At 33.5% G+C, this 19,849-nt stretch overlaps 2 protein-coding genes across 5 annotated transcripts; one reads left to right on the plus strand and one right to left on the minus strand.

The window, feature by feature from the left end:
* The first annotated feature begins 934 nt into the window (after positions 1 to 934).
* LOC110723582 lies at positions 935 to 3,970 on the plus strand. Its single transcript, XM_021902929.1, has 3 exons — positions 935 to 1,044; positions 1,860 to 2,671; positions 3,276 to 3,970. The coding sequence occupies exons 2-3, from the start codon at positions 1,886 to 1,888 to the stop codon at positions 3,654 to 3,656; spliced, it is 1,167 nt and encodes a 388-aa protein (XP_021758621.1). The 5' UTR covers positions 935 to 1,044; positions 1,860 to 1,885; the 3' UTR covers positions 3,657 to 3,970.
* Positions 3,971 to 4,865: 895 nt separating this feature from the next.
* On the minus strand, positions 4,866 to 19,686 carry LOC110723865 (DNA mismatch repair protein MSH5). Of its 4 annotated transcripts, XM_021903257.1 has the most exons (34): positions 19,464 to 19,685; positions 17,953 to 17,984; positions 17,597 to 17,688; positions 17,309 to 17,389; positions 17,164 to 17,236; positions 16,264 to 16,327; positions 15,629 to 15,783; positions 15,395 to 15,496; positions 15,297 to 15,324; positions 15,186 to 15,217; positions 15,041 to 15,098; positions 14,396 to 14,482; positions 13,971 to 14,027; positions 13,284 to 13,385; positions 13,151 to 13,195; positions 11,971 to 12,048; positions 11,689 to 11,739; positions 11,512 to 11,593; positions 11,006 to 11,079; positions 10,821 to 10,920; positions 10,547 to 10,643; positions 10,365 to 10,454; positions 10,208 to 10,272; positions 10,018 to 10,076; positions 8,572 to 8,648; positions 8,400 to 8,486; positions 8,070 to 8,131; positions 7,921 to 7,982; positions 6,459 to 6,512; positions 6,283 to 6,368; positions 6,001 to 6,032; positions 5,889 to 5,912; positions 5,534 to 5,649; positions 4,866 to 5,238 (listed from the first exon to the last, which is right to left on the minus strand). In XM_021903257.1, exons 1-34 carry the CDS (start codon positions 19,512 to 19,514, stop codon positions 5,155 to 5,157), a joined length of 2,439 nt encoding a protein of 812 aa, XP_021758949.1. In that variant the 5' UTR covers positions 19,515 to 19,685; the 3' UTR covers positions 4,866 to 5,154. The 4 variants fall into 4 exon arrangements, with proteins under 4 accessions (XP_021758949.1, XP_021758950.1, XP_021758951.1 ...); XM_021903258.1 differs by lacking the exon at positions 13,971 to 14,027 and having other exon boundaries at positions 19,464 to 19,686; XM_021903259.1 differs by having other exon boundaries at positions 17,164 to 17,241; positions 17,309 to 17,688; positions 19,464 to 19,684.
* Between the last annotated feature and the right edge of the window lie 163 nt (positions 19,687 to 19,849).

A 19,849-nucleotide genomic window follows, 5' to 3' on the forward strand; every position in this document is an offset into this window, starting at 1 on the left:
ACAATATCAAAATTGTGGACAATCCAAGTATCCCATGCAGCCAAACACTGAAACACTACCCACCCCCATATCATAAAACCTCATCTTCTGCATTGCTTTAGCTTCTGTGTTTCGTCTGCGTTAGTTGCCACTATAATATAATTTAAGATAATCCCATTACTATAAGATTACAAATGCAATATACTGACGACATGTAAACAATAAAAATGAAGTAAAAACGACTAACAAATAAAAAATGCAAATTAAAAACATAATACAAATCCAAATTATACACAAAAATCAATGAAGTATTACGACAAACGTAATTAGTTGGTAGGGTGACACGTTAATGAGTTCAAATAGGATTATATAGAGGAGCCCTAGTTAATATCAGAGATTAACATTTCAGTTTATCTCCTCTCACACCTTTATGCATTGATTTATGTACTACTTTATTAATTTACTTTTATCATTCAAAAAATAAAAGAAAATGATTAGGTTGTGAGAGAAGATATATTCACAAATTTATCTCAGAGAAAAACTTGAATTTATCCAGATTATATGTTGACATTGCATAACCAAGTTTATTACTAGCCACATACACATTGGTAGGATTATACATTGGCTCAAAATCGAAGAGGGGTAAGACAGGGATTGGAATGAATTGAGACCAAACCGAATCCTAAAATATCTTGGACCAGTGATCAAACCCTCAAAAATCCGATCCAAACCAATCTAGACCTGGCTTTAGTAATCAACAGACAAGAGGTCTCGATTTAAATTTTGTACACGATCCAATAATTAGAAATTGGTTTTCTATAAGTGGCTAGCTAGTTCGTTCCCTTCAAAACTTTTTTTTTCATTTAGGATTTTTTGTGGATAAAAAAAATTGAGTGTTGGAAATAGAGTCACGGCTTCTATAAATAGGTTAAGTCTGGTGAAAGAACACAGCAAGAACTAGTGAACTACACTGCCAAATTGCCAATCTCCTCTCAAATAAAAACACTGCACTCTACACATGCCCTAGCGATCAAGTCTATTCATTAATTGAGCATATAATATATAGTAAGTACGCTGCTACTGTATAAATTTTTTTAATTTCACTCAATTATTTTAAAATTTAACTCGCCAAACTGCAATGGGGCAAAAAAATGGGGGCAAATGGGGATATATATTCTTACATGCAACTTATTAATTTTATTTGAAATTAGATAGGGAAATCGGCAGCAACATTAACTACGTAGTACATATAAAGCTGCATATAACAACATAAAATATTGCAGGTACAAAAGGCAGCAAAAACTCCGACCAAGGCTGCACACAATGACATAAACTACTACTCCCTACGTCCTTATTTTTTGCCCCATTGTAAATAATAGGTTCAACTTTGAAAATTTTGACCATAAATATCTATTAATCTATAAGTATTAATATAGTCAAGCGAGATTTTGTTGGATTCATCTCATGGTATATTTTTATTAATATCAAGTATTTATAATTTTTACGTGTATAGAAATGGAGTTATATCGTTGTAATTAAGACATGTCTTGGAGACCGTGATAAATCAAACGGGGAAAAAAAATTAGGGGCGGATGGAGTATATTGAAGCATAAATGGTTAAAAATTGATGCCATCTTTTTTTTTTTTTACCTTAGAAATAGTTTGTGTCAATATGTCATTGTGTGCACACTTGGACGAAGTTTGTGTTGTAATTTACATCTGCAATACATAGTATGTGTTGTTCTACAGTGCAACTTAGAAATAGTTGGTGTTATTGCAGCATGCACTTTTTATTCACATATACTTGTATGTTATAGGTTGTTAGTTGTTTCTCACCAATTTTATTATTATTTTTTTTATTTTGGTCTTATATGTTACAGCTTATTTATCAAGTCAAACAATCAGCATGAGAGGATCAGTAGACCAAAATTCTGCCTTGATTTTGTCCCTATGGCATTGCAAATTTGCATGGTTCTTCGCAGATTCAACAAACAAATATGCCAAAATGTTGAGCAGGTCTCCGATGATACACAAAGCATTGGGATCAATCTACCACTCCATGAAACCCCTTCGTATTGCCATTCATGATCACCACATCAACAACATCCCTGAAATAGCAAGACACTTCAATTGCATCGTCTTGGAATCCGGAATCCCGCATGCGGTATGGATGGGGGAGCTTCATTCCTTGATGGAGGAAGTTGTATCCATTAGCCATGTCCTTAAGGATTACCAACACCGCCTTCTGGTGCACGCGAATGATACAAAGAGCACAAGCACGCTGAGAGATAGTTTTGATCACATTCATGAACAACCCAAATTTACAGTCTGTTTATTAACCCTTTGGTATTGGTTAGTTGTTTGGTGCTTCCCTGACAGTAGTAAACCTTCTTCAAATCATAGTATTAATGACCATTTAAAAAATGAATTTATTTTGGCTATTGAGTCACACTTTGACATGTTAGCAAGATGTTTGGTTAACCCTTCACCAACGATAAATAAAACTGAGCAACACCACCTCCAAAATCTCTTTACTATGCTAATAAGGATGCTGAAATTAGACCTTCAACATTGGATCGACGCCTTGGATTATTTCACCGGTAAGATGGCGAACGCTGGATTATTACGAGGACAAGTGAAGAAAGTTTTCAATGCCACCACAGCTCTCAAAGATGATGGTACAATGCCAATGGTAAGTCAATTTGTAATCTGCTGCTAAATAATGCATGTTTTATACTACATCTATTTCTTATTATTTGCAACAAAGGTAGTAAAATCCATTTCAACTTGCAAACAAGCTTTTCTTTCCCTTTCACTTCAAATCCTTCTAGTTGCTCCATATAAGATTCTTCATGTATTTATAAAAAAAAGTTTACTACTACAGCATACATGTATTCATAAAGTGATTACAGCTAGCCTTAAATAGAGGTAGTAAATAATTAATTATTATTACCATAGTAGGTTATAAGTTAATCTGTACTAGTCCATTATATATACAATTAGGGTCTGTTCTCTTACGTTGAAATTCAATTCAGTTCAGTTCAGCTCCTAATTTCCTTCTCTTATAAAATATTTCGTTCAGTTCAGTTCAGCTCAGTTAATGAGAATAGACCCTTAACCTCTTAAATAAATGCAAAAGTAGTAGCAAAAAATAAGGATATAATACTTTCAGTGACAACCATAATTCAAAACACTACATCCAACATAAAAATTTCAAACGACCACTACATTCATGCTTTGTAAGCCTTTTTTTTGGGGACCAATTGATCAAATTTTCTTGTGTTTTGCAATCGCAGTTGTATGCAACAGAAACGACTAAAAAAAGTTTGGTAATGTCCGCGCCGAAGTTTTTAGGGAAAAAGGGCTGGCTGAAGAACCTTATACGTGATGCATTGATACAGAAAATTTTCAGCGAAGTAGTTGATAATCTAGAGCATGTGGTAGTGAATGTTTACCATGGCTTGAAAGATGCCGCAGATTTTCTCGTCGAAGAAATTCCAGAGGTTGTAGACGAAGTTGGTCATGAAGTTGTAGATGTAGCAAAAAAAATTGTTCACGTTGTTCATGACCAAGTTTCTCATTTGGGTCATATTATAGCAGACGGAATGCATCGTTTCGCAGAAGGCGTTCATTCAGTAGTTAATAAAGTGGGACACTTTTTCTCATCAATATTTTAATGATAGCAGTTACAGAACTTTCGTTTAGTATTTACTCGTAAAACAGGTCATGATTTTCCGGGTTTTACCTACTAGGGAGTACTAAAAATGCCAAAATCAATTTCGGAAGTACCAAAATCAGTTCTTGTAATTTTTATTTCATTTTTCATAAAGTAATTAAGCTGTCAGGCTTAAAGTTAGGTTTTTTGTCACTTTTTCCTGTCATGGCCAAGAAAGTGACTTTGAATAAGGCAGCATTGTAATAGGAGTATTTTTTATGAACTTGTGAAGTGTGTAGTAATAATAAAATTACTAATGATTAAACTTGCGTGTTAAAAACATTTTGTTTAATTACAAGTTCTACATACAATCGTATCTTTTAACATGTGCTTATTTTGGTTTATTTCCCTAATAGATTATGCGTATGACATTGTGAAAATCGATGGAATTATGCAATATTCCCTCCATTTTCTTTTGTGGTTCCCGTTTTGAATTTACACAATGTTTAAAACTAACATCATACATCAATTTCATTAAAAAAAATGATATAATAAAACTGCACAATGATTGAGACAAATGTAACAATATCTCACATGATTATATCTATTATATTCCTTTCGCTATTTCACATTATGATTTTGGCACTATATATACCACTTTGACCAATGTTTATGCTTTATACGAAATACATAATACGGAGTATAAAATAGGATCATTTAGATATTTGTTAAAATAATCTCAACATATATCTTTCGAATAACTACTTTTTATATATTACACTATTGTTATTTTCAGATAATATTATATTGGTCAAAAACACTTGAAAATACAAAGGAAGTATATTAATGAGAATATTTGTCAAACATGAAAGTCAAAACAGGATATGATCTTATATCTTTAATTGATTATTGTTTTTGTTTTTGCTAATATCTGTGAGTAAAATCCCTATCTAGGGTTAAGCGTAGTGGCGAAGGTTCGGTTTACAGTTTGGATTATACCCTAAACCGTATCCAATCCATATTAATTTGTTTGAGATTTTTAAACCAAATCCAAAATGTATTACTATTCGGTCCAATCCAAACCAATCTGATTCGATTTTTTTAAAAAATAAAAATAAAAAAAGACCAAACCAAATCAAACGTTAATTTTGGGCATAGTGTAATAGAAAATGTCTAATTATTACTAATAGATAAGATAAGGTGAAATGTTAAGTAGTGTTAATTATCACTATTGGAGCAAAATTAGCGCTATATTTTTGTATTGGTGGCCCTGTAAAGTAGTGTTACAAGCATTAACTGCCGTTGCCAACAAATTAGTATTCCAAGTTGGTGAAGACATAATATTGTATGTAGTACGGAGTAGTAGATTGGAAAGTGCTACGGAAATTATAAACAAGTTTCGTGATTCCGTTCAAATAAATTAAATTAAAGATGTCGAATCATCAAACGGAATTTTGAAAGTGGAGTAAAGGTCCAGTCTTAAAGCGTGAGAATTGCAAAACATCTGAGTCTTGTCTTGCCTAAGAAGCACGAAACATACCTTCAAAAAACAGGTCGAGGCTGTCATGGCTAGCGTCAAATGCCAATAGTTTCTCAAGTGCTTCCTGCATAATGACATTGTAATTAACAATAAAAATAAAAAATAAACACCACATACTCTTATAATCTCATGAATACGTAAGCAAGAGTCGAACTTGGCTATCTTAATAAATTTCTATGATTTAAATCGAGAATGACAATTCAAGAGTCCACGCTCTTGCCAGGACCAAAGATGAAATAAGGGCTTCAATGACATTATAAGGATAAGAAACAACACCTAGTATTGCTGATCTTGAGCCTGTATACATTTAAAAATGAAAGGAAGAGTTCAAATGACATTAGACAGATAAGAAACAACACCTGGTATTGTTGATCTTGAGCCTGTATATTCTCATTTGAGAGTCGCTCAACATGATTACCCTTCCCAGTTGCATCCAGTATCTCAGCTGCTCTTTTTACAACATCATTAGAAATACCTGTGTGAAGTTAAACAAAGACTAGGATGTTTATACTCGCAACTAGATAGTGAAATTTTCACACCCCCAACCCACCCAACCTACGTAAAACACAGCTTGGAAGCAGAACAATATCAATCACAATGATATCAAGAGCATGCTGTTGCAGTGCGCATCTATTATTGTGACTAAACAGCAATTCCAGATATAAATGGAAGTGCAATCCAACTTAATCATGAAAAATTAAATCTAAGACATACCAGCAAGCATTGCACAATGTAGGCCTGCAAAGAAGAAGATATTTGAATTAAGAAACCTCTCAGAGTGTGAACTTAATAATTTGGTTAAATATAAAAATAAAAAAGCACTTACCATAACTCAAGTGTGCCTGTCCTGGAACTAATCTGTGTCATTGCATATTCAGAAATAAATTAGTTCATACAGAATGTCTTTCAGAGGGAAAATTAGAAATAAATAACAACTAATACGGAGTACTACTTAAGATTTCTTTGAATCACAGGACTTAAAGTAGATAAAATCATAAAAGAAAAGATTATGAACAGCTATGACTGGGTCGAATGGCATCTTCACACAGACATGTATTGTAAATAAAGAAAATGGAAAGGATATGATCAGTATGCTACGGAAAGGTACCTATACAGAAACACAATGTCTTCTGAAGGCATACTGCTTTCTTCAGGTCTCAGCACACTCATCGTGTAGAAGTTGATTTTTTCAGACTGCACAAAGTTCAAAGAAATGTCATTATTCAGTTGGGTTACCAAAAAATCCATGATTCAGTAGTACTAAGAGATTGGCAAATAAAAAACCTTTGGCAGCAAATTCTTGTGAAATATTTCAGTCAAATGAGTGCAAACAAAAACCTGCAAATCAAAGTCAGTGTCATGAGCTGAAAGTCAAAACTCCTGTCAATATTAAGACTCTCTAACCATACCAAAAAGTCAGATTCATCAGTCAAGACATGAAGGTTAATGCTACAAATGGTAGTACAACTTTGTGCTAATATACAGTTACTGTAAAACTCAATTGGTTCAATAATATTTCCAAAAGCACATAATATAGAATTCAAGAGCTATTTTGCAGAAAGCAGAACTCTAGAATTCTCACTTCCCTCTTGCCCTTTCTGTTTTCATTTTAATAGAGGGGAGAATTGGAAAGGCCATGAACAACTTCTAACTTCAGCCATCTTCCAGGAAATAGACTGGTCTATCAAGTTTGGCAAAATTCCAAATAGGGCAGTGCCTTGACGATTATGTGGAAGGTCAATCAATAAATTTTTTAAGGACTGTAGTTAATAACTATGATTAAAATCTTTACATGTAACAAAGATATTAGGACTTAATTTACACATCAAGGGTGGTAGAGTATAAAAACCATCAAATAACTATATTATAGAAGAAAACAAAAGAAAATGAAAGACGCTGCAAAATGTTAAAATCCCATGAGAGAGTACTCAAATAAGACAAGCAAAAATACCAGGACGCATCAACTCCACCAATCTTTAGGGAGAATGCCTCAAAGAACTAACTTCAATTTATCTCTCAAGAGAGCCATCCAATTCAGCAATTACCATAAATTTGGTTATAATAATATATAGTTTGAAGAAACAAATTTTTATACTTGGAATGTACTCCCTCCGTTCAAAAGACCAGAACTAATGGTCAGATGAGCAATTTTATGATGGCTGGAAAAAATAATCACATTCTTAAAAAAGTTACTCATTTTTTTATGATTGGCTTTCTTAATACACCCTTTATAGTGTGTTTTGATGAAGATATATATAGGAAAAATATAACTGAAGGGATCCAGGTTCTTTCGCCTATTAATGAACCAAATTCTCCCCCTTTCAAATAAATTTGGAAGGGAAATGGAATCACATTCAAACCTTTCCCTCCTCTCACCTCCTTTTCCCTACCACTCTTTTCTTTGCCCTCCCCTTCCCTACAAAAATGCAAACCAAACTAAAGTACAACTATAAATGATGGTTAGTGATGGAAAGAGGATAGATCTATAAATGTACAGATATACAGAAGACAAGAGTCACAAGATCAAGAACCTTTCAAGCACAGATGGAATAGAGAGACTCATAGTTGTATCAGTGCATATAGTTAGTCAGATATCTCTAGCACAGACAGTAATATAGGTCTCAAATTTACTCAAATGATCAACAGTCAACAGTTTATTGATGTTACTCAGTCAATAAGCTCCTTTTCTTTTGTGCCTTGTTAGCTGAAGGACTGAAAACTCAGGGGAGAAAATTCAATCTCTAACCTTTGGAGTATCATCATTACCAGCAAAATAGTTCACAGTTCCACCAAGAAGACCAACACCATCTGAAAAAGACATGAGATGCAATATCTATTGAGCATAATGTCTGGAAGAGAAGAGATACAATTTTAAAAGAAGCGATAAAATTTCACCTTCTGTAAGTGTGCCTTTACCGAATTCATCCAAAAGGCATAGAGATCGTGACGTAGCTTGCCTATCAAAGTTTATATTGATTTCCTTATTGTTACAAAGCTAGATCAAAATTCCAAAGTACACTAGTAAACTTGTTTCCATAACGAAGCAAAGAAATTCAATATTTAACAGATATAAAAGACATTTCACCCCAAACTTCAATTCAAATACAGATATGATGACCAATCGACCAGTAGAATTACCAGAAATGGACTAGCAGTATTTAAGAACAAAATGATTAAATTAGCAAGCACAAATATTACTTTCAGCAATTTCTCACAAATGTATACCTCAACATCATGCCTACTTGCTGTAGATCAATCATAAATGTAGACTGTTCAGCAGCCATGAGCTTGCTTCCCATTGCGCAAAATATCCTGTCAATAAGTATAATAAAACCTATCATAGCTATAAAAATATGCCACCAGCACATAAAGAGGCATGTGACCATCATAAACATACCTATCAGTTAATCCTACCACAGCAGCATCCGCAGGTACAAAACTCCCAATGTGAGAGAGGAAAACAATCAAGGCTACCTGCAGAAAAGAATAAATATGAAACACAACCATCTTGTACAATCTATAACACTTCTTGAGGCAGTAGGAAGCCTCCATAAGTCCATATACATAAAGGTTGAAACTGTATTTTACCTATTCATTCTCTTTTTTTCTATTCAATGAAACATTAAAAACCCTACATAATAAAATACTTCATATATTCTAGACTCAAAAGATATTTACAGATAACAAGGGTCCAAATCATACAACTCAAATCTGCAAAGTTGAAAAGGAAAAGGTACTCCATAGTCCATAGTATTTTACAACAGAATTTGTGATCCATATTTGGCCAAAATCTTAAAATTAAAGCTCCCAAAACCAAGCATTAAAGTTGAAGTTTGCATCTTAAATGAATAAACAATCTCAATTTCAACCCTTCAAAATAAGCCAATAATAACAGAAGTTTGCATTGTAGCATAAGAATTCTTGGAAGGCACGATTCGGAGCAAGGTGAATGTATCTTTTTAATCAAACCAAACTCAAAAATCTCTTCACAACTGTGACCTTTGAAAGAAGATTGCAAAATTAAAAATCTATAGTTGAAATTCAGCAGAGCTAGTTATGATATTGGTCCATACTTTTCTCATAATACTGCAATATTTATTGAAATTTAGAGGAGACCAAGGTTATACAAAAGAAATCTAAATATTAAAAGTTGTCATCATAAATTTTACTTCATGAGTAAATCAGACACAAGAAAGTGAAGAAATCTGAAAAAATAATACTTCCTTCGTTCTTTTTTTATCGCACCATAAGTGATTTCACGCTTGCCAATACATTACTTTGCCCATTAATATCTTTAATTACACTTTTTGTAAAAATTATAAAAATTAGATATTTGAAATGTAGATTTCAAGACGAATCTAACTAGATCCCACATGAGTATGTTCTCCCTTATGAATAAATCACAAATGATGGTCAAAGAACATTATGTGAATAGTGTAAAAGTCTTTATGGTACAATAAAAGAAAAACGGGGAAAGTAATAATAATAATAAATAAATAAATAAAGGTAAAGTTCTAATTTTCAATAGAACTTTTTGTATGTACAGTTTCTGCCCTTTTGGGCACTTTCCAAAAATGCAATTTTCTAAGATGTGCATTTTCCTTAGAAAGTGTGGATTTTACATCTAAAGTTTGACCAAATGGCCACTTAGATTTAATCAAAGGAAGGTGCAATCAAACGATTATAGCAACAACAATCTAATTGAATTTCTTCAAGGTTAAATTTATAAAGGTCGAATGGTATGCAGCCTTACTCAAAGCTATTCAAAGACTAAATAGGTTTTTCAAAGAATCCAAACTAAGGAAGGGGGATGTAAAAGTAATAAGTTAAGATAATAGCAGACCTGTTTTATATAGATGCTTTTCCCAGAATAGTTTGGACCAGTTATGATATTAATTTTTCCTGAGAAATATAAAATGCACAATTTGAGTCATATATAATGATGACTGATTAGATAATAATTCTGATTCAGTTCAGATGAATGTCAGCTAGGAAAATGACAAGAAAGCGTGGTGAAATGTGAATACTCAGACCTTCATCAAGTATGTTTGTGTCATTTGGGATAAACGTATCTACTGTCATTTCCTGCAAAACATGTCTGGCGAAAATGCATTCTTATCAGGAATTCTTTTATAAAGAGCAACTCATTTCAATATCAAGAACATAAGAAGCAGCAGTATGTTAGAAAACCTTCCATTTTGTACATTCAGTATGGCATCAGTAGTCAAATTAGGCCTTACATAGTTGTTTTGTCGAGCAACCAAAGCCAAAGACAAAAAGCTACGAATGAAAACAATAATTTGATGTCAGAAATAGCGCCAATGAACCAGACCACATAAATGACAACATTCAACCATAAAGCTTGAATTTACCAGTCAAGTTCTGCTGCAAAGTTCATAGCTTTAAGCAAATGTGTTGAGAATAAGAGAACATGTGATATCAGGTCCCTTGTAATCACCCTCTCCATGTCTAACACAATTAAAGAAAACAATTATATAAAATATCCCTGGGAACATTTGCAAATTTATATTTCACACGATAAATAAGACAGTAACCCTCTCTGATCTGTCTTGTCAAATGTAATTCAAGCTGCCAGTACATTACAGTATAACACCAGGCCATGAAAACAAGTACAATGGAAGATACCCAGAATTTTGTGATATATGTCCCCAAGAAGGTTGTCCAACTCCCGTGTCTTTGAGGTACGATAGAAAAACCTTTTTGGCTCATTTTCACCATCAGAAAACTGCATTAGAGCTGACACCTCAGTTCCTAAAGTACTATTGCTAACTTTTTGTAGTAACATTTTCAGTGAGATCCGCTACACTTACAGCAAATTCAAGATCTTCAAGCGTCTGTAGAGTACACTCATCAAATTTTTCATCAAGTTTGCACAGCAAGTATCCTGAAAAACATACAAAGTTGTCTATAAGATACTTGGAATCTCATAGGGCCAGGGAATATAAGGTTTGGGTAGTAAAAAGAATGAAATTCTGGATCAGATTCATGAAAAAGAATAGTATCAACATGAGACGGAATCACATCTAGCAAGAAAAGCCAGACAAAGCATTATCTTGCAAAGACAAATGTCAAAATTAAGAGGTCACCGGATTCAGGGAAACAAGTATGGATCTTGCATTCTCTTGCTAAACATTGGAAATAGGCTGATTTGATCAATCTTGTCCACAAATTATTATCAGGCAAGGAAGCATATAAATAGGCACCTAAGATCTAAAGTTGTAAGATGTCTTATGCATGCTGTCAGCCTATTTGATGTTGTAAAGACTATAAAAGACATAATTAAACCCAGGCACAAGAGCGCAGATTGTAAACCCACCTATTTGATGTATGTAAACAATAGATGGAACATGCTCGTCGCGTTGCAAATTAGGCAGTCGTGCAAGCTCCAGTGACGACACCTACACATTTGAACAATTGCTATGAAGTCGGACATGGACATAGCCAGGAATGTGAAAACTGCTCCCTTTGATGACTTTTTTTACTTAATAGCTACCTCTTCCAGAAGTTCAGGCAGCTCCTCGTATATTTGTCTCAGTTCATCTAACTACATAAGAAACATTGAATATTGATTAGGCGCATCAGTTCATGGATATCATAATAAATAAAGAAAATATTCGCTTTTTAATACAGAACAATGTCTTTAGAAAAGTAAAATGAACACGAGTCCAACAAGTAAAACTGAAAGAAAACATAGAGCGAGGTTAAAAACAAAGGCAATGCAGAGACAATGCAACATACAGTATTCAGCATAGAAGTGAAGCACTAGAAAACTAACCTCTTCACAGAAACCCTCTTTGACAATTGTCCCGTAACCTTTCTCTTTTTCTCTAGTGACATCAATGATGCCAATAACCTGCATAATCGATATTATCTTGTTGACGGCCATTAAGTACACAACACTACAGATAAAATATCATTGCCACAATATTATGTGGATGAGAAAAATATTAACGGAGAAAACAACTTAGAAAGTGTCTAATATAAAAAGGTTTAATTTCCAGGACCATGATGTATGACAAAGTACACTCTCTTTGCTATGACATTGTTATCTACTTTTGGCTATGCTTGCAGTAGCAAGAAGATATGCTATCAAGATGCTTTACAACTCTTATAAAAAGCTGAGGGTAATTACAGACTTACAATTATTCCACTTTCATTAATTGTAAAAAAAAGGCACAATATAGCTGACCTTCCCTACCAAGAAGTAGACAGATAAATGAATACAAAAGGACTACCCAAACAAATAATCAAACAATACATTGTTCATTTGGTTCACGTAAGCTTTTGCAATGATTTAACTTAGCTTAGACGCCGTTGAATCGACAACGGTAGATGAAAAGGGAAGAATATTAAGTTCAATTGATTAAAACAGCAATAATAAAAGATAGTTACAAGCATTTGAGAGGCTCGTTTTCTTCCAAAATGTAAGCAAATTAATGATAAACTCCCAATATTATTCCAAGTAACTCTCTCTCCCTAACAAACTACCTATATTACTCTTTCAAGCTACTAACAAGTTAGTTATAATTCTACATTTCTACTACCTAAAGTGCCTCTCCCCCAAAATATTGGTGCTTAGCAACTTTTATACTAATATTCCTTACCACTCTAGTTACAGATGATCTTGCCATTAGAGGTATTGGAATTAATGCTGTAGATGAAATTAAGGAACATATTGACAGCCAACAAGGCCCACCGCAAAAAATGCAAGAAAATTCCTATATGCTTGAGAAACCTAGGAAAAAGGTCTTGATGGATGATCATCAACACTACCAAATTTGTTTCAATCAAGAGTTTAATTAATGCAGTCACAGCAGATAACTTCAACCTCAGTGGCCTCATTATATGGGCTGCAAAATGCTCTCATCAGCTGATATAGCAATATTTGCAAGACATTTAGGGATGGAGGTGGTAACAGATAAGCAAGAGTATTGGAAGGAATTAAAGAGCATTACCAGTTCATATATATAAGAGAGCTCTGTTGTAACACATGAGGCTGCCTGAAACATTAATAAAGATGATAAAGAGTTGCCACATCTTTATAACATTTAAAGCATAGAGATTGAAAGTATCATCATCAATTGTTACCTTCTCGGCAATATCCAGATAAAATTGATTGGCATGCCCCCTCAAACTTTCAGAAATGCCAACTTCGAATATCTTGTTCAGGTGCAGGAGAGAAGAAAGGCTCTAGAACAGAAGGTTAATATCATACACCGTAAGCATGATGATAATTTAACAAAGTACAAGAACTAGCAAACAACTGGTCAAGGAGGGAACAAAAGAAACCCAAGTGTTTTACATAGACAAACTTAAGTTGAATGCCAAACAGCCTATTAATCAGTAATTATGGTGCACTGTATATCAATGCATACCTTTAAAATGACATACAGACAGAGATATGTATATCATACTACAGTGCTTAGAACAATATTAAACAAGAAATTTTGACATGACAGGCTAATGCAACTATAAGTCTATAATTGCCTACTTTGACAGAACAGAAACTCTATAAACTGTGTTGCACGACAAGTAGAAATCACATAGTCAAACTTAGAAGTTTAGAAAACATCGGCCATCAAGTGATGGCTTATAGAATAAATCAGATTCACAAAAAAAAAAAAAAAAAAAAAAAAAAAAAAAAAAAAAATCCCAAATATATCTACATGATGGACCAGGCCTGTAAAATATTATTCCATGGTTTTATAGGTACTTGATAAAATGTTTCAGAGTACAAATAATAGAAAAAATGAGAGACATTAAAATTAAGCTGACCTTAAGAAAAGCTGCCCAGTCACTGGTTGTGCATACAGAGCTTGGGGAATTGAATTTCTTCCATCAAAAAAAAAATGAAATGTGTGACCAACTTTTGGCAATTAGAAAATGCACTTTACATTGCATTTGCATCTATAATCAAAGGAAACATTTCCAAGAGTAGCAAATGCATAACTGCAATTTTCATGGTATAGGATTTTTATGTTAAAAAAAAAATTAAAAAAAATTTAAAAAAAAAAAGATTTCATAAACCGCACCAAATTTAAAAGTCACGTATGCATAATGCTCTTACTGGAATAACTGATAGATGTGTACACAGATGACCATATAAAAATAAAAACACCCGATCATTGAAGGCTAAAAATCTGAACAGACAAAAAAGTATAGACGAAAGATCAGAGGAAGAGACAAATAGACAATAGTACCTTCAGTATGTAGGGGACATCTTTTATGGATTTAAGTGTTCCTCGTATAGATGTCATAAGCTCTTCAGAACACAAGAAAAATGATATCTTCACAGAATTAAGGAATGTGAAATATCTGTACTGCTAATACTACATTGTTCTCAGATGCTGTTGGGTAAACCTATGTCCAGTAGTGGCAGAAATATTTCTGTATAAATAGTTCTCCTGTACAACCTCAATATCTGAAGCATAAATTTTAAGATCACACATACTATACATGCGATTTAGCTTTTTATAAAGCAGACTAGGGAGAGGAAGCAAGTATGCTGCGTGCCCTTTGTACCTAGCTCATACTAATCAGAGCAAAATAAAATAAAAATATGCAGCCTGGTAAATTATTTCAGAAATTACAAAAAGATTCACCCATGAAACAAGATGTTCTTACTAGAATATATGTCAAAAGGGATATGGATTTAATAAAATGAAGCAGCTAAACAAAAGACATATACCTCAAGCGCTTCATTCGGTAGTTTCTCAAAAACTATGGTAAATATGTAGCATTACAACAGCTTGTCTCTTATGACATAGACCATAAAAGCAGACATGAGATTAGCATGGGTTCAAAAGCTCAAAAGTGTCTTCTAAAGTCAGGTAAGAAAAGGATACAGCATCAAGCCGACTGTTTAAAATTTCAAGGTCAAGTATGGGTCGGAGGAACCAGTTTCTGCACACATATCCGTTTGCAAGAATTTTTTCAGTAACAAATCTTGTAGTTGTTTTGGTGGGTCACAATGTTGTCAGTTTAGTTTACCTCAAGAGACGTCGACCCATTGGTGTAACACACTGAGAAAATGTAGCAATGAATCAAACACATAGCAAAATACCCTTGTCAATCAAAAAAATAAATGTTGAGGTACCGCACCTTGTTCATCATTCCGAAGACAGAGAACCTACAATCAGAAAATAGTACTTGATAACTTCGAAAGGCAAAAAGAACCATAACAAAAAGATGCATTTTACCCTTCTTTTGCTCGACCAATTCCCATATGGCTTGGATGTTTGTCTATTTGGAAAATTTGCAATGCTTCATGAGCTGCTGCGTCCAGTTTGAGGAAATTATTTCTATCCCGGTTAGGTAAAACTCTGGGTAAACAACTCTTGGAATAAGTGTGCAACACATTATCCTCTCATTTACAACATAAACAAGTGATCAGATTCTAAAAGTGCGCATCTTAATCATATGACATAGGATACAGTGAAACCTCTGTTAGACAATCAATAGAAATAGATGCATCGCCATACTCCTTTGGTTCAAGGGTATCCACAATCCTTTCATTCTCCAGTATTGCAAGAAGGCCCCCACTAGCACGAACTTGAACCTCACTTGCAATATCCATCATAGAATTAAGCTGAAATAGAGTCAAATATGAAACATTCAACAAGAATGAGTTAATGACTATTTCCAAACAAATTTGCTTTCATACTCTAAATAAAAATTATCAAGAATAGACAGCTAAAATAAAGAGCCCAAATTTCAAGAATAATTCAGCACAAATGTTTTGAACATTGATTGAGTAATTAATCCATACAGCAAAAGTAGTATTTTTTTTTCAAATTTGGAAATAAAAAAGAAATTGAGCACAAAAAAGGTGTGTCTATCATTAGCAGAGATATTACAAAGATAAGAACATGAGAATGGGGATTCTCCAAAAGATTCAGCATAATAAATTTTCTAGTGATGATCGATGCAGTATCTGTGGAAAGGGAAGTTATATCAGATTATTAAGCCATATATTGTTCCAGATAGTTTCCCAAATTCCCAGTATATGCACACTTTGATGCTGAATATGTTCCACATGCATACATGTCACTATGAAAAAGGGGCTTACAAAAGCAATCCTCTCTTTGACACTCAAACCGTCATCCATTCCTGAAACTCTGAGATATATCAATCTGCATTTTACATAAGATGGATCAAGAAGAATGGAAAGAAAGAAAGGAAAAGAATGCACCTATCAAGTGGAAGGACCTTATCGAATTCTAAATTTTAAAAGTAAACCACTAAACATAAGAACAAGCGTTGTCAACTTCTTCAAATTCTAGCTGCTATAACAAGCACAAATCATCTTTTCCTAATTCCACTCCCCAAGAATCTCAGCTTAATTCCTCATCCTTCAAAGAAATCCCTTAGTAATGACATCCAGACAACAGTAGCAGTAGACTCCATCCAACAGTACAATACACCAATATTGCTTGAACTGTCACTTGGCATGTCATATTCTTCATCTCAGATTATCTGCTAAAAACTCAAGGGAACTGCATAAAGTGAAAATGGGAGAAGCAAAAATGACATATTAAACGTAAATGAATGCAATTGAAAGAGCCAGCATCTCAAACGATTTGTGGATCACAGTTTTCCTTCTTTTCCCTTTTTCATAGCCCAGTAATCCCTTTATATGTAGATTAAACAAGTCTCGCAGACTCGCAACAATTTCAATGCCGAGAATCAAGACAATTTATTGGTCAGGCCATGTGTGATAGAATCAAATAATTCACTGGTCGGACACATATATCCACAATTTCATACACTGCTTTTCACATCAAATTTTGGCAAGAAGTCAACAATATGAGTCACTGATGCAAGGATTTACTCATTCCTTTAACAACATAGGCAGCTAATTATGCTCATGGTGATCTCTATACTCCAAAAGTTCCTTCCAAAATTCAACTAACAAACATGTATGATGTATCCCAAGAAACATGCAATGGGATAGAGAGAGAATACACACCTGTGCCAAGCTTGTTCATAGCTAAAAATTGAACTTTTCATAAGTTTCACTGTGGGAGTAAAGTTTAATCCATCTGCACTATTTTTAAAAAGAAATGAGATCAACCCTTCATTTCTTTAACTAAATAACAGAGTAATTTACATACCACTTCTTTGTAAAGCCGATAAGAATGACTCATCAACTTTGGTGCTGGTGTAAATGATCAAAGGCTGTGCCTGATATTTCACTGAAAATATAGTAAAGTCAAAATAAAAAAAACATGATTACATTGAATTGAAATGGCAGCAAGAATATATATATAAAAAAAAAAAAGAGCAATTGGCAATGGTCTATTACATGGTTCCAACCCACACACAGTACATCAGTAATCCAACAATCCCTTTACAGCTTTACTAGATCATGTATCACAAAAATATGAAAATGAAATTCATACCCAAATCAATAAATGAATAATCTGCACCATCCTCCCAAACTTCTAGCACACTAAGTTGTCGAACACTGGAATCATAATAGGAAACTCCAACTCTGTCATACAACAAAACAATAGATTCAACAAAGTTTGGGAAAATATAGCACATTTTTCAAAATCTTATAAACTATTTATTAAATACTAAATATTCAGCCATTTAAAAGAGACATAGTATCAATACACAAGATACAAAGCTTTAGCACAGGCATGTTTATCTACCCCAAGCATCAAATACCAAAGCCGCAAGTAGGAAAAACAACTGTTAATAATTAACCTCCCAATGGTTTTAGCAAATAATACATTGGTAAGGAAAAAAATACCTATGACCATGCATGACACATGCCATGTAGACCTGCATATCAAATTAATTTGAGTCAGAGCATAACAAATTAGAGCAGAATCAAAAGATTAAATATACAACTCCCCAAGACAGATCTGAATAGTCCATTGGAATCTCCAAGCCAGCCTTATGTTCTCTGATTTCTTTTCTAAACTTATTTACTACCTCCGCCCACAATTATCTGCAACATTTGCCATGAATGGGTGCTCTCTATTATGTGCAACAAATTTTTTTCTTTCCTCTTTTAGTAAAATTTAAAGTGTAAAAAGACATCTTACCCTTACTTTTTTGTTTTAATTTGTTTAACCTTTTTTAATTAAACATATGGGAACACTTTCTCTCTCCTCTTTCCCACTCACTATAACCCACTATCACACTTGAACATATGGGACTACTTTCTCTCTCCTATTTTCCTCCTTTTTACTGCTCCATTTAATTAAACCCACCCAAACTTAATTAAACTAAACTAAAAGTTTTGCCTAGGAGTCCACAAAAAGTACATTTGGTGCAGATAATCGTGGGCGGAGGTAGTACATAACTGAATGCTTTATTTAAAAAAACCAAAGATTTGCAAAGTTTCTTTTGGTTAATCAAAAATAGAAAGCAGGAGTATAGAAATTTCAACTCTTCACAAAATAACAGGCTACCATTATCTTTTGTGGATCAAAAACTATGAATACTAGTCATTTTCCAATGAATGTAATATCAACATGAATCCACATACTTCTTTTAAAATTAATAATCTAAGTTATCAAATTTTGAGATTTATTTACTTCAAACATATGTGGTTATTAGTTTGGGAAGTGTAAAAGTTAGTATGAAGTATATTGCAGCTTTCCTCGGCATCATCATAAACACATATAATTGCTTAGGAAATGAACTCCAAGCTTATCTCATTCTGTCTTCCACTTATTACTCTACATAAAACTCACAATTCATAAAAACCTCAATTCCTCCACACATCATCAACCAGCATCCTTCTTCAAATTCTCTAACCTTCATGTTTAAACCTAATTATCGTCGAAACATCTGATCAAACCTGACCTAGATGATCCTATATACTCAACTTCCAATACATTACTTTGCCCATATTCACTTCATCCAAATAAACGCCAAATCATAACACACAAATAAAAAAAAATAGGCCAAATACATAAAAATTTAACAAAAATTGCGGTCGCCACTTCTTACATCAAATTACTTTTCGCGTAAATTAATCAAATAACTGCAATGTATATAAACAGATCAAAAATTCCAGAAAAAAAAAAAAAAATCAGCTAAATTCACTTTTCTTTTCCAAATTCGAAGTAAATTAGCAATTCTACTTCAAAATTTCGACGCATATTAGTATCAATTAGGAAAATGAAAGTAGAAAATTCGCCATTCAATTTGTAGATGACATTATGAATTGCAATTTTCATCATAAACTGCATTAACCAATCAATTAATTAAAAAGAAATTATATGTTAAAATTGAGCGAGAAATCAAAACCTGAGATTGAAATTCAGTTTCGTCGACCTCTTCCTCCATTGTTGAGTCCATTTACTGATAAATGAAGGACACGAGCACGAAATGTGTGTTTTTGAATGAGAGAGAGAAAGAGAGAGGGGAAGGAAGAGTATTGAATGTACGGGTAAAGAAATTGAAGGCGTTATTTATACGTTTTCGTTTAAAATAGCTTGTCCCAAAATGAATTGACTAATCAAAGGCTGGGGGATTATTCTACATTTCTACGTGGGTGGAGTTATTCGAGTTGTCGGGGTTAGGGTCTATTCATATTTACTGAATTGAACTGAACTGATTAGAGCTGAACTGAACTGAACTGATTAGAACTGAACTGAACTGAACTAAGCTGAAATGAATATTTTATGAGAGAG

This window comes from Chenopodium quinoa, unplaced genomic scaffold (genome assembly GCF_001683475.1).
Source record: "Chenopodium quinoa cultivar QQ74 unplaced genomic scaffold, ASM168347v1, whole genome shotgun sequence".
In the NCBI taxonomy this organism is placed as follows: domain Eukaryota; kingdom Viridiplantae; phylum Streptophyta; class Magnoliopsida; order Caryophyllales; family Amaranthaceae; genus Chenopodium; species Chenopodium quinoa.